This window comes from Ascaphus truei, chromosome 4 (genome assembly GCF_040206685.1).
Source record: "Ascaphus truei isolate aAscTru1 chromosome 4, aAscTru1.hap1, whole genome shotgun sequence".
Lineage (NCBI taxonomy): Eukaryota > Metazoa > Chordata > Amphibia > Anura > Ascaphidae > Ascaphus > Ascaphus truei.
In genome coordinates this window covers 289,310,742-289,324,248 of record NC_134486.1, presented here as the reverse complement: position 1 = coordinate 289,324,248, position 13,507 = coordinate 289,310,742, and the positions used below count along the sequence as shown (strand labels likewise).

The window sequence follows — 13,507 nt, the reverse complement described above, 5'->3', positions numbered from 1 at the left end:
AACACCATTTATGTCCCAAGTAACAAAAGAGTTATGTAAACTCCTAAAAATCAAGCATCTCAGAACCTCAGTCTATCATCCACAAACAGATGGTTTAGTGGAAAGGTTCAATAAAACCTTAAAGAGCATGTTACGCCGGGCGGTCGATAAAGATGGGAAAAACTGGGATTGTTTGTTACCGTACCTGTTATTTGCCATTAGGGAAGTTCCCCAATCATCCACAGGCTTCTCCCCGTTTGAACTATTGTATGGCCGACACCCAAGGGGCTTACTGGATATAGCCAAAGAGACTTGGGAACACGAGGTTACCCCTTACAGAAGTGTAATAGAGCATGTTGCCCAGATGCAGGACCGCATTGCTGCAGTCCTACCCATAGTGAGGGAACACATGGAGAAAGCTCAAGAAGCACAGAGGAATACGTATAATAAGGGTGCTAGGGTCAGAATTTTTTTTCCAGGTGATAGGGTACTAGTTCTGGTTCCCACCGTGGAAAGTAAATTCCTTGCTAAATGGCATGGGCCATATGAGGTCTTGGAAAGAGTGGGAGAAGTAAATTATAAGATAAGACAGCCAGGTAGGAGGAAACCTGAGCAAATTTACCATATAAACCTACTCAAGCCCTGGAAAGATAGAGAAGTCTTGTCAACCCTAGTAACCCCAGGTCCGTCAGAGAGTCAAGAAACTGACCCAGAGGTTAGCATAGCTGAAACCCTGTCCGTTCATCAGAAACAAGAGGTTCAGAATTTAGTGAGAAGAAACAAAGAAATCTTCTCTACACAGCCAGGTAGAACTAGCGTAATTGAACATGACCTAGTCTCTGAACCGGGGGTCCGAGTTAACCTTAAACCGTACCGAATCCCAGAGGCCAAAAGAGAGGCTATAAGTTTAGAGGTTAAAAAAATGCTAAAACTAGGCGTAATTGAGGAATCCCAAAGTGGGTGGAACAGCCCTATAGTCTTAGTCCCAAAGCCAGATGGTACAACAAGGTTTTGTAATGACTACCGGAAACTAAACGCGGTGTCAAAATTTGATACTTATCCTATGCCCAGGGTAGATGAACTTGTAGAGAGACTGGGCAAAGCCCGATATCTCACAACCCTAGACCTAACAAAAGGGTACTGGCAGGTTCCCCTCACAGAAAGGGCAAAAGAAAAGACAGCCTTCTCAACCCCAGATGGCCTCTTTCAGTATAGGGTGCTGCCTTTTGGCTTACATGGAGCTCCCGCCACATTCCAAAGAATGATGGATAAAATTTTAAAACCACATGCTCGGTATGCTGCTGCCTACCTGGATGATGTGGTAATCCATAGTGAAGATTGGCAATCCCACCTTCCAAAGGTCCAAGCTGTGCTCGACGCAGTTCGGTCTGCTGGACTAACTGCTAACCCCGCTAAATGCACCATTGGTCTGGAGGAGGCCAAGTATCTGGGGTATTCTATTGGCAGAGGTTTACTCAAACCCCAAACACTCAAAGTGGAGGCGATACAAGGTTGGCCAAGGCCAGTTACAAAAAAACAAGTAAGGACCTTTTTGGGGTTAATTGGGTACTATAGAAGGTTTATTCCCAATTTTGCAACTAAGGCAACCCCACTAACCGACCTCACAAAAGCAAGAGGACCGCTTATGGTAAAGTGGTCCCCCGAAACCGAACAGGCCTTTAGAAGCCTGAAAGAAGCTCTCTGTGCCCAACCAGTGTTGGTCACACCTGACTTCTCCAAAGAGTTCGTCGTCCAAACCGACGCATCTGAGGTAGGGCTGGGGGCGGTACTCTCCCAGGAGTCTCAAGGTGAGGAACACCCCATCCTTTATTTAAGTAGGAAACTAAATCCCCAGGAGAAGAATTACTCCATAGTAGAGAAAGAGTGTCTCGCAATAAAGTGGGCTGTAGAGACGCTCAAATACTACCTGTTGGGGAGAAAATTCCGGTTGGTCACAGATCATGCACCCCTTACCTGGATGTGTCAAAACAGGGAGAAGAATGCTAGAGTGACCAGGTGGTTCCTAAGCCTACAACCCTTTAAATTTTCTGTGGAACACAGGTCAGGGCACAAACATGGCAATGCTGACGGGTTGTCAAGGATGCACTCCCTAATATCCATGGTTGCTCATCCCTCGGGGTCTGAGCTGGGGGGGAGGATATGTGACAGAAACCAGGGGATGGTAATAAATTCCATATATAGGGCTCCCAGGATACTGAACAGTTTCTATCCTGTCTGGCCTGGGAGTGCAGCCTTATAATACATGCACTCCATCCCACAGTTTGGCAAGCGCTGGAACTGAGGGATGAGAGATCCAGACCAGAGTTTGTCTGGCTGCCTGATTTCTGTCACCTGTCATGCTAATTAGAAATCAGGTATGTAAGACTGATTTCCTGGTTGCTCTTGTCTCTTCTCCAGAGCCTGGAAGGCTGCTGAACACAGTGGGGAGAAGCCTCTTCCCCACACAGGTTCAATCGTTCTGTTCATTTGGCTAAGTCTGCAAAAGTACCTTGTTTTGTTGTTGGAAAGTGGAAAAGCCACTTCCACCCTGAGTTAGGGAAATCTAAGTTAAGTTATCGCTCAGGTGAGCAGCTTTTGTTTTGATGTGTTTTGTTGTATGCACTGTGGCAGTCTCAGTGCCTGGGACTGAATAAACCAGGCCCAGCCTGTTTAAAGGAACAGTACGTGACGCCTCCTCATTTTAACCTACCCTAAAAGACCGTGTTATAACCGTCCCGGACAAGCGGCGGAGCCCCGGAGTAAGCTGTTTGTCACAATATATATATATATATATATATATATATGCGATTACCAGATTGTAGTCCAGCAAGAAGAGACAGCACACAAGGGGTAAACTTCAGGAGTTGTATTGAAGATGTAGACACTCAGAGAACCAGTGTTTCGATTCCACAAACAAGACACCACCCCGAGGAAGGTTCTTTTTGTGGAATTAACAATGTTCCCTATACGCTTAAGCTTGCTTAAGGAAACCTATCATTGCTTCATTTTTGCATAGCCAGTATAATCAACCAACACGGAAGAAACCCATTAAGGTCGAAACGGCTGTCTGTGGGTGGGTTTACTGGCAATGCATCTTAACCCTGGCTGTGCTCAAAGCTGTGACCATGCAGCAAGCTTAAGCCTATAGGGAACCATGTTAATGGTTTTGAGGCAAAAGGTGGCACTGTGTGCTCATTTGCATGTCTTTTCCCAGAATCCCTTGCTGCAGTGGAAGTGCTGTGTGCTGGGTGATAATGGTGAAAGGCGGGGTTGCAGACCTGTCTAAGACATGCAAATGAGCATACAGTAATATTTCCATTATACATACATATATATATATATATATATATATATATATATATATATATATATATAAACAGAAATTACCAACGCACAAATTATATATAGATCTAAAAAGTGAATGCATATGACCATTTATTGTATGAATAATAGAATAATATACACTAAGTGGTGATATATGAAGGGAGTATTATTTGATGGGGGAATAGGCTGCTCATCAAGGAATAACCAATTCCTAAAACACATCTAGAACAAAAGAATGATGAGCGCACACTCCTAGATGTACAATTAATAAGTAAATGTTTAATAAAATCAGACAGCCGATAACCGCAATTGATATAGACATATAAAACAGAGATGAAACAATAACAATGGATGTCAGTGGATGCTGTAATCTTAAATAGGAGAGGTTTGTGGGAATCTTGAGGGTTAATGATATCAAGAAATAAGTGCTGATATTGGGAGATTGAGTCCTTTATAAGCACCTGGAGGATGTGATGAATAAATGCTGGTATAATAATTCCTGCAATGTCCTGCAATATTGACAAACAGTTCCAATATATAGAATGTGAATGACTTAGCCCTTAACATTGCAGCCTCTCACTTTGCTGATTCGGGATCAACTCTGTGAGTGCGCCCGTCAGCGGGGAGCCCCGTATGAAGGAGCAATATAGTTGGAACAACTGGATCTGTTTGTGGCAGTTAGTGCAAACTCAGAGTACCTGATCTGCTGAAAACAGAGATGGTAATGGTGTCCGGAATTGCAGGCAGGTCCCGTGAGGCTCTGTGACTGATCAGCTGGGGCAGTACTGCGCCGATCGTAGCTGGCAGTGCTACACCTCCCCCCTAACCGAATAAAGTTGGTATTTTACGTCCGGCAGCACAAGTGGGTTCCGTAAACCTTCGTAGCCTGGATCAGCTGTGGCAGTGAACTCTGGTGCTTAACAAATGCAGACACACCTCCCTCAGAGGGGAAATTCAAAACTCCAAGCAGGCAGCTTCTCTGCACTCCCTCAAGGAAATTCTTAACAGCTGTGCAAGGGACTCCAAAGTGATGACGCAACCCTACGCGTTTCATCGGCTAGTACACAAACTTCACCAGGGGATCTATATCTTTGATATATATATATATATTGATAACAGGCACTCCAATTATGTATCCAGCCACTATATGCCTAGTGCACGAGTCAAACAGCAAATCATCAAAAGATAGATAAATACTCCACTAGACTCCAATGAAATAGACACAGCACGCAAGGTTGAATATTCAACATCTATGAGAGTGAGAAAGAGTGTCTGTGTGAGAGAGTGTGTTTGTGTGTGTGAGAGAGAGTGTGCGTCTGTGTGAGTGTGTGTGCACCTGTGTGAGAGAGTGTTTCTGTGAGTGTGTATCTGTGATGTAGATGTAGAGCAGTCAACAGGTAGTGAGGAGCAGGTGGTAGCCGAAACACAAAACACTGGTTCCTAAAAATTCTCTCTGGCGCCTAAGTATTTTATATTTTTGTCCAACATAGCACTCGCCCTACTATAGTTGATAAAAGATCAGGTGCCGTCCAGACCACTGGCTGCTTTACTCCCCAGCAATATACAGGAATCCAAAAAAGTCACGATATCCACCGGTGACTGACAGACTGACTGGGTGGGGGTGGGGGGTGATTGACTGACTGACTGACTGGGTGGGTGACTGACCTACTGGGTGGGTGACTGACCTACTGGGTGGGTAACTGACTGACTGGGTGGGTAACTGACTGACTGACTGACTGGGTGGGTAACTAACTGACTGACTGGGTGGGTAACTAACTGACTGACTGGGTGGGTAACTGACTGACTAGGTGGGTTACTAACTGACTGACTGGGTGGGTGTGTAACTGACTAGGTGGGTGACTGACTGACTGACTGACTGGGTGGGTAACTAACTGACTGACTGGATGGGTAACTGATTGACTGGGTGGGTTACTAACTGACTGACTGGGTGGGTAACTGACTGACTAGGTGGGTTACTAACTGACTGACTGGGTGGGTGTGTAACTGACTAGGTGGGTGACTGACTGACTGACTGGGTGGGTAACTAACTGACTGACTGGATGGGTAACTGATTGACTGGGTGGGTTACTAACTGACTGACTGGGTGGGTGTGAAACTGACTAGGTGGGTGACTGACTGACTTTGACTGACTGGGTGGTTGACTGACCTACTAGGTGGGTGACTGGCCTACTTAGTGGGTGACTGGGTTGGGTGACCCTGACTGACACTTGGGTGGGTGACTATGACTGACTGGGTGGGTAGGTTACTGACTGGAGACAAGGGGGGGCATGGGAGACAAGGGGGCATGCAAGACATGGAGGGCCATCCAACACAAGGGGGGCCATCCAAGGGGGGAGGCATGGGAGACAAGGGGAGAGGTAAGAAAGGGCATGGTAGAGTACTTACTTGCTGCTCCAGCTCATATAGAGCCTGGCTGCGAACCCCAAAAAAAAGGTCTTGTCAGTGCACCAACTCGCGTCAGGCCAATCAGGTAGAGGGATTTTTTTCCCCCTGCACGAGCAGGGGGATTGTAAGAGAATCACCAGCGGGCAAAATCCAGTTGTCATGGCTCGAACACTGTATATAACCCCACCCCGCAATACATAATAAAAATAGCCCGCCCCCGCCAATACATTTTTTTTTAAAACACCGCCCCAATACATTTAAAAAAGACCCCCACCGCCTCAATACATTTTAAAAGAACCCCCACCACCCCAATACATTTTAAAAGGACCCCCACCACCCCAATAGATTTTAAAAAGACCCCCACCGCCCCAAAACCTTATAAAAAGACCCCACCACCCCTTTACATTATAAAAGGACCCTACTGCCCCAATACATTTAAAAAAGACCCCACCCCCATACATATCTCCCCCAGCACCCCTCATCATCATCATCCTCATATCTCCCCCAGCACCCATCATCATATGTCTCACCCAGCACACCTCATCATCATCATATATCTCCCCCAGCATCCCTCATCACCTTCATTATATCTCCCCCAGCACCCCTCATCATCATCATCATTTACCCCCTGCATCTCACATCACCCCCCCTGAATCTCACATCACCCCCCCTGCATCTCACATCACTCCCACTGTATCTCACATCACCCCCCTGCATCTCACATTCTCACATCACCCCCATACATATCACATCACTCTCCCCTCTTGCATCTCACATCACCCTCCCCCCTGTATCTCACATCACCCTCCGCCACCCTGGATCTCACATCTCCCCCCCCCCATATGCCTACCTCAAGCGGGAAGAAAGGCTGGTATCCTGCGGTTGCCGGCGAAGGAGGCCGTGGCAGGCAGGGGTCGGCGGCAAGCTAACAGCAGAGCATGCAGGACTGCATGCATACGCTCGCTCTAGTTAGCAGCAGGCACCGGAAGTGCTGCACTGCTAGAGCATGCTCCTACCCTCCTGCAAACCTGAGAGCGGGCTCTGGGGGGGAAGGGGGGCTGAGGGGGAGAGCCAGGCAAGCCGTCTCGGACCACACAGTGAGTGCGGGCGGCCCGTAGGTGGAACCCTGGTTGGGAATCACTGGTCTATACACTCAGTTCAATAAAAACTGTATATGTGCCAGGGTCTGCCCCAGATGCCACATGTAAGAGACCTGTTAAACAATTGTCTGACATAATGGTAAGTCTGAAGTTTTTTGTTTCGTCAAACTTTGAAGAAATGTTTGGAAATACGAAAATAATGTGTGTCCGGTCTCCGGTGATTCCTCCGTAACAACAAGCTGCTGCACATGGGGTAACATAGGTGAAGACTGCTTTATTTCTTTGACCCCTAGAGATATCTCACTTAAGGCCCATATTTACTCAGCGGTGTAAGTTACAAGACACCATATGGCATTGCAAGGCACCTTAGGTGTGTTACAGTGGTGTAAAGTGTCTTATAATACAGCACCATTTTAGTACATTTGGTCCTACTCAGGGGCGGAGCTATAGCACGGGCAGCCAGGGCAAAGCCTGGGGGCCCGTTGTCACGGTAGCTTATGACAAGATATAACGAACACCAAATATCTGGGTTGAACTGAACGAGGCTTAGATATAATAAAATATATTTATTCCTTTAAAAGGTGAACACAGCAATATAGTACAATTAACAGACAAGAAGGTAACACTTACTTAGGGTTGGGGGATGGAGCAGTATCAGCTAGCAATTCTCCAACAATCTGGTGACATTCCAGGTGGAATCAGAAGCACAACTAAAAACTGTAGGGTTGACACAGTTTATATACCTGTGTAACCCTATTCTTAACATTGAATACAGACTATTGGTGAACAATTATCTGTATCCAATCCCTAACGTGGAGACACAGATTAACCCATGCCCCCCAGCTAATTAGCCCATGTGTACTGGGACTCTATGGGTAGCCCCATAATTAAATCAGGGGCAACGACCAGTCTACCAAATGAAGTATCTGCATTGTTTGTAGGTGTAGACATAACACTTACAAACCACTCCAGTTTGATGATTCTCCACCCTCAGGTAACAATTAGAGTGGCAAAGTCTGTTGATTAGTACTTGGTCTGTTGATTAGTACTTAGTGTAAACAATCAGGCAGTTAACTTTTGATCACAGTGCTTAGGCTCAATCAGCCGGCTGCCCTTCATGACCTATTAGCATAGCAGATGGAGTCTGCATTTTCAGGGCAGATCCAAAATACCATACATATACACTTAAATATCTACACATATTATTAAGTTCCATTCTGGTGGGCTCAGTGGGTCGAAATTTGCCAGTTATAAATGCCTACAGTGACTCCACATGTTGGCCAAATATCAACTCTCTGCGACCTCCAGAACTGGAGATACAGAAATGTACTTTAAAACATCTTTAAAATACAGGATTATAATGAAACATGGGAACAGGGGAACATACATTTTCATGACATGACAAGGTGTAAACCACCTTCCTGGACCGCAGTCCAGTTAACCCCTTGACTCCCTGGTGAGGTCAGGGGATGGCCATATGGGGTGCAACCCCTTTAACACCGGGCCAACCCCCTCTCCCTCTACACCCGTACACTTGCCCCCCCCCCCTCTGTAGGCGGCCCATCTGTTTCTCTTCATATAGAGACAGGCTTGGGTGGGTAGGAGGAGAGCAGTGGATGTCGGCTGCAGTGCAGAGCTGATCACAGAACAGCTGCAGCCCAGAGGAGGGAGGAGGAGAACAGGGCTGCTTAACCACTTCCGGGTTTGCTGCTCCTCTTTATATCTCCCAGTTTTGTGTGTCTTTTGATGTGTGTGTTTGTGTGTCTGTGTGTCTGTGTGTGGGTGTGTGTTTGTTTGTTTGTTTGTTTATAAGTGTGTGTTGGTAAGTGTGTGTATTTGTAATGCATATGTGTGTTTCATGCATTATGTGCATATATATATGTTGTATATTTAGTGTTTTTTATATATATTGAACATAAATGTGTATTTGTATATGGTTTGTGTGTGTGTGTGTGTGTGTGTGTGTGTGCGTGCGTGTGTGTGTTACACTAATGTTGCATGTTTGGTATGCATGTATATGGTGTAGTGTGTGTATTTATGGGAGGAGAGGGAGGAGAGGATGGGGGAAAGGGAGGGGAGAGGGTGGGGGGGGGGGAGACTGAGGATGGGGGGAGGGAGAGTGAGGATGGGGGGAGGGAGAGAGGATGGGGGGAGGGAGAGAGGATGGGGGGAGGGAGAGAGGATGGGGGGAGGGAGAGAGGATGGGGGGGAGGGAGAGAGGATGGGGGGGAGGGAGAGAGGATGGGGGGGAGGGAGAGAGGATGGGGGGGAGGGAGAGAGGATGGGGGGGAGGGAGGGAGGATGGGGGGGAGGGAGGGAGGATGGGGGGGAGGGAGGGAGGATGGGGGGGGAGGGAGGGAGGATGGGGGGGGAGGGAGAGAGGATGGGGGTGAGGGAGAGAGGATGGGGGGGAGGGAGAGAGGATGGGGGAGAGGGAGAGAGGATGGGGGGAGGGAGAGAGGATGGGGGGGAGGGAGAGAGGATGGGGAGGGGGGAGAGAGGATGGGGGAGGGAGGGAGAGAGGATGGGGGGAGGGAGAGAGGATGGGGGGAGGGAGAGAGGATGGGGGGAGGGAGAGAGAATGGGGGGAGGGAGAGAGGATGGGGGGAGGGAGAGAGGATGGGGGGAGGGAGAGAGGATGGGGGGAGGGAGAGAGGATGGTGGGAGGGAGAGAGGATGGTGGGAGGGAGAGAGGATGGTGGGAGGGAGAGAGGATGGGGGGGAGGGAGAGAGGATGGGGGGGAGGGAGAGAGGATGGGGGGGAGGGAGAGAGGATGGGGGGAGGGAGAGAGGATGGGGGGGAGGGAGAGAGGATGGGGGGGAGGGAGAGAGGATGGGGGGGAGGGAGAGAGGTTGGGGGGGAGGGAGAGAGGATGGGGGGAGGGAGAGAGGATGGGGGGGAGAGAGAGAGGATGGGGGGGAGGGAGAGAGGATGGGGGGGAGGGAGAGAGGATGGGGGGAGGGAGAGAGGATGGGGGGGGGAGGGAGAGAGGATGGGGGGGGAGGGAGAGAGGATGGGGGGAGGGAGAGAGGATGGGGGGGAGGGAGAGAGGATGGGGGGGAGGGAGAGAGGATGGGGGGGAGGGAGAGAGGATGGGGGGGAGGGAGAGAGGATGGGGGGGAGGGAGAGAGGTTGGGGGGGAGGGAGAGAGGATGGGGGGGAGGGAGAGAGGATGGGGGGGAGGGAGAGAGGATGGGGGGAGGGAGAGAGGATGGGGGGGAGGGAGAGAGGATGGGGGGGGAGGGAGAGAGGATGGGGGGGAGGGAGAGAGGATGGGGGGGAGGGTGAGAGGATGGGGGGGAGGGTGAGAGGATGGGGGGGAGGGTGAGAGGATGGGGGGGAGGGTGAGAGGATGGGGTGGAGGGAGGGAGGATGGGGGGGGAGGGAGAGAGGATGTTTTATGCTCATGTCTTCACTGTTTACCTAATAAAGACCTGTTATATTCTTAACCCTGGTTTGCACACATTCTTTTTGCCTTCTGGGAAACGGGGAGAGGAGACACTCACACACCACACCTATTGGGGGATATTTGGCTGAGACGACCAGACACCATCCATACAGGACACCACCCTCTGAGGGCAAGAACTCACATTAGGCCGTGTGAGTTTTATGTGTATTGAGACTCCACCATATGAGTCTGCATTAACCCACTTCAGTCTGCGTTGAGGGAGAAATACCACACAAGCCCGTGTGAGTCACTGAATCCATATATTTATGTATTCTTTGATTAGATAGTGGAAAATCACCATCAACCCTTCCAGCGTACCCTCCTTCCACACCCATCCCACCCCCCCATCCCCCACGCATTGGTCCTACGGGTCAGTTTTATGGCTAAAAAGGTCCATTGCGTTCCTTAATACATAGCCCTACTACAGGGGTTGGGGCAACTCCAGTCCCCAAAGTCCACCAACAGTCCAGGTCAGTTTTTTAGGATATCCCTGCTTCAGCACTGGTGGTGCAGTCTTTGATTGAACCACCTGTGCTGAAGCAGGGATACCCTGAAAACCTGACCTGCTGGTGGACATTGAGGAGTTGCCCACCCCTGGCATATTATGTGTTCTTCTTCAACCTTGTATGCCGCAGTGTAACTTTTTCTTCCACTCTTTACTTTCCACACAGATTCCAGGCATGCATCTACTTTGCATCCGTCTTCCAAGCTATTTCTTGTGGCATCCACTACTTGGCCTCCGTGTTCATTGCTGTCACTCCAAAATACATATGCAACGTTCCCGGAAATGTAAGCGCGGTTCTGCTCCTGAATTCCTCCACTGCAGGGATGCAGGAGGCCTGGGAAATGTGGACGTCAGCCCAAGATCATCTTGTTGTTCAACAGGACAATGGAGATATTTGGGAGATCAATCGATGCAGCCGGTTCAAGCGGGAAGGCCCATTTGATCTAACTTATGCATACGAAGGAAATAAGACGTTATTTTCTTGCTCTGATGGGTACCTGTATGATCACACTCACCTGGAAAGCAGCATAGTTACAGAGTGGGACTTGGTCTGTGACCGAGAATGGCTTGCTAAACTTGCCCAGCCCACCTTCATGTTCGGAGTACTTATTGGTGCAGTGATTTTTGGCGATATTGCAGACAGGTACAGTATTAACTAAACTAATTCAGCTCACAGTGCCATGGGCCTGTGATGTAGCGTTATGTGAGGGAATAAAATGAATAATCATTTTAAAATAGCAGGAAACAAAACTCTTCCCTTCAGCATGTAGTTGGATGTTTAGAAAAAACATATTTTGACTTTCTTTAAATGAAAGCAGTTTTTGTTCCATAACATTAGAGGGTTTTTTTTTACCTTGCCATTAGTGATTCTGAACCCGGTTCTGTCAGAATTAGGGCCACATAATGTAGTGGCTTTGGATTTCCAGCTTTTCACTTTATAAAGTGTATTACAGACTCCTCTGGAATATCTGTAGTGCTGGATGATATAAAGATTCACTTTCCTTAGTGATCTGGAGGAAGATGGTCAACCTAATAAGAAGTATATTTTCTTTTGGGCACAACATTTATACCCAAACGTGCCCTAAAAGACAGTTGCCATCATCATCATCATCATCATCATCATCATCATCATCATCATCATCATCATCATCATCATCATCATCATCATCATCATCATCATCATCATCATCACTACAGTGGTAGAAAACAAACGGCTCATTAGGTACAAAGAACATAGTGAGGAAACACTCCACCTTTTTTGCTCAAATCATCAGTTATATACAGTAGACTACACTTTTTAGTAAACGAGGATGTGATCACACTACTGCTTTGCAGCGTGTTAGCATTTAAAATCCTCTCCAGAGATACTCTATGATTGATTTGCTATGCGATCATAATCGTGGATTGTTATTATATACACATATAACTGCCGTAGGCATTAGGTTCTCCTCAACCCGTATCTGGTAGGTCGGTGTCCCAATAAAAGTAATATAAGTTTGCAGGGTTCATATGCAAGGTATAAATATGGTCATTTGGGTTTTTGAAGAGAAATCTACAATCTTAGTCATTACCAAAAAAAAATCCTTCCCTGTTTACTGTTTTTCACAGCATGGTATACCAGACAGTTATTTCTAGCGATTATCAGTATTACTATACTTACGACTTACAAGTTACATGGAGATATATTAAGGGAATCCTTGATGGAGAAGGATTTAGGAGTGCTTGTAGACAGCAGGCTTAGCAATAGTGCCCAAAGTAATACGCTAGCTGCAAAGGCAGACAAGATCTTATCTTGCATTAAACGGGCAATGGATGGAAGGGAAGTAAACATAATTATGCCCCCTTATAAAGCATTGGTAAAACCACAGCTTGAATATGGTGTACAATTTTGGGCACCACTCCTTAGAAAATTCATTATGGAACTTGAGAGAGTGCAGAGAGGAGCCACCAAATTAATAAAGGGGATGTACATTAGAGAAGAGGCGTCTAAGAGGGGATATGATAACTATATACAAATATATCCTGGGACGGTACAAGGAGCTTTCAAAAGAACTATTCATCCCACGGGCAGTACAAATGACTCGGGGGCATCCCTTAAGGTTGGAGGAAAGGAGATTTCACCAGCAACAAAGGAAAGGGTTCTTTACAGTAAGGGCAGTTAAAATGTGGAATTCATTACCCATGGAGACTGTGATGGCGGATACAATAGATTTGTTCCAAAAAAGGTTGGACATCTTTTTAGAAAGGGAAGGTATACAAGGATATACCAAATAAGTAAATATGGGAAGGATGTTGATCCAGGGAATAATCTGATTGCCAATTCATGGAGTCAGGAAGGAATTTATTTTTCCCCTTATGAGATATCATTGGATGATATTTTTGTTTGCCTTCCTTTGGATCAATATACTGTAAGTACGGATATAGGATAAAGTATCTGTTGTCTAAATTTAGCATAGGTTGAACTTGATAGACGCATGTCTTTTTTCAACCTCATCTACTATGTACTATGTACTATGTATTATAATCAATGTGCTAGCAAAAGTGACAGATTTATGTTATGCCACATTAACTGGAATATTAACATTCCTTTTAATATATTGTGTTTTGTTTATCAGAATGTCCTATAGTATATGGAAGAACTCATTTAGAAGTGAGCCTTCCAACAGCAACATTCTGTATTCTTATTAATATAACAACTTTAGTTTATATTGAAGAATAATTAGAGTACAACAGAAAAACACACA

At 47.0% G+C, this 13,507-nt stretch overlaps 1 protein-coding gene across 2 annotated transcripts in view; it reads left to right on the top strand.

Annotated features, from left to right (window-relative positions):
- The window catches only part of SLC22A16 (solute carrier family 22 member 16), a 66,352-nt gene that overhangs the window by 24,619 nt on the left and 28,226 nt on the right, over window positions 1-13,507 (top strand). Inside the window, exons 1-2 of one of the 2 annotated variants that reach the window (XM_075597616.1) lie at window positions 10,289-10,410; window positions 10,930-11,406. In XM_075597616.1, the coding sequence (XP_075453731.1) occupies window positions 11,087-11,406 (320 nt within the window). In that variant the 5' untranslated portion in view covers window positions 10,289-10,410; window positions 10,930-11,086. Of the gene's footprint in view, window positions 1-10,288; window positions 10,411-10,929; window positions 11,407-13,507 lie in introns of those variants that run through there. The other variant, XM_075597615.1, reaches the window with a different exon arrangement.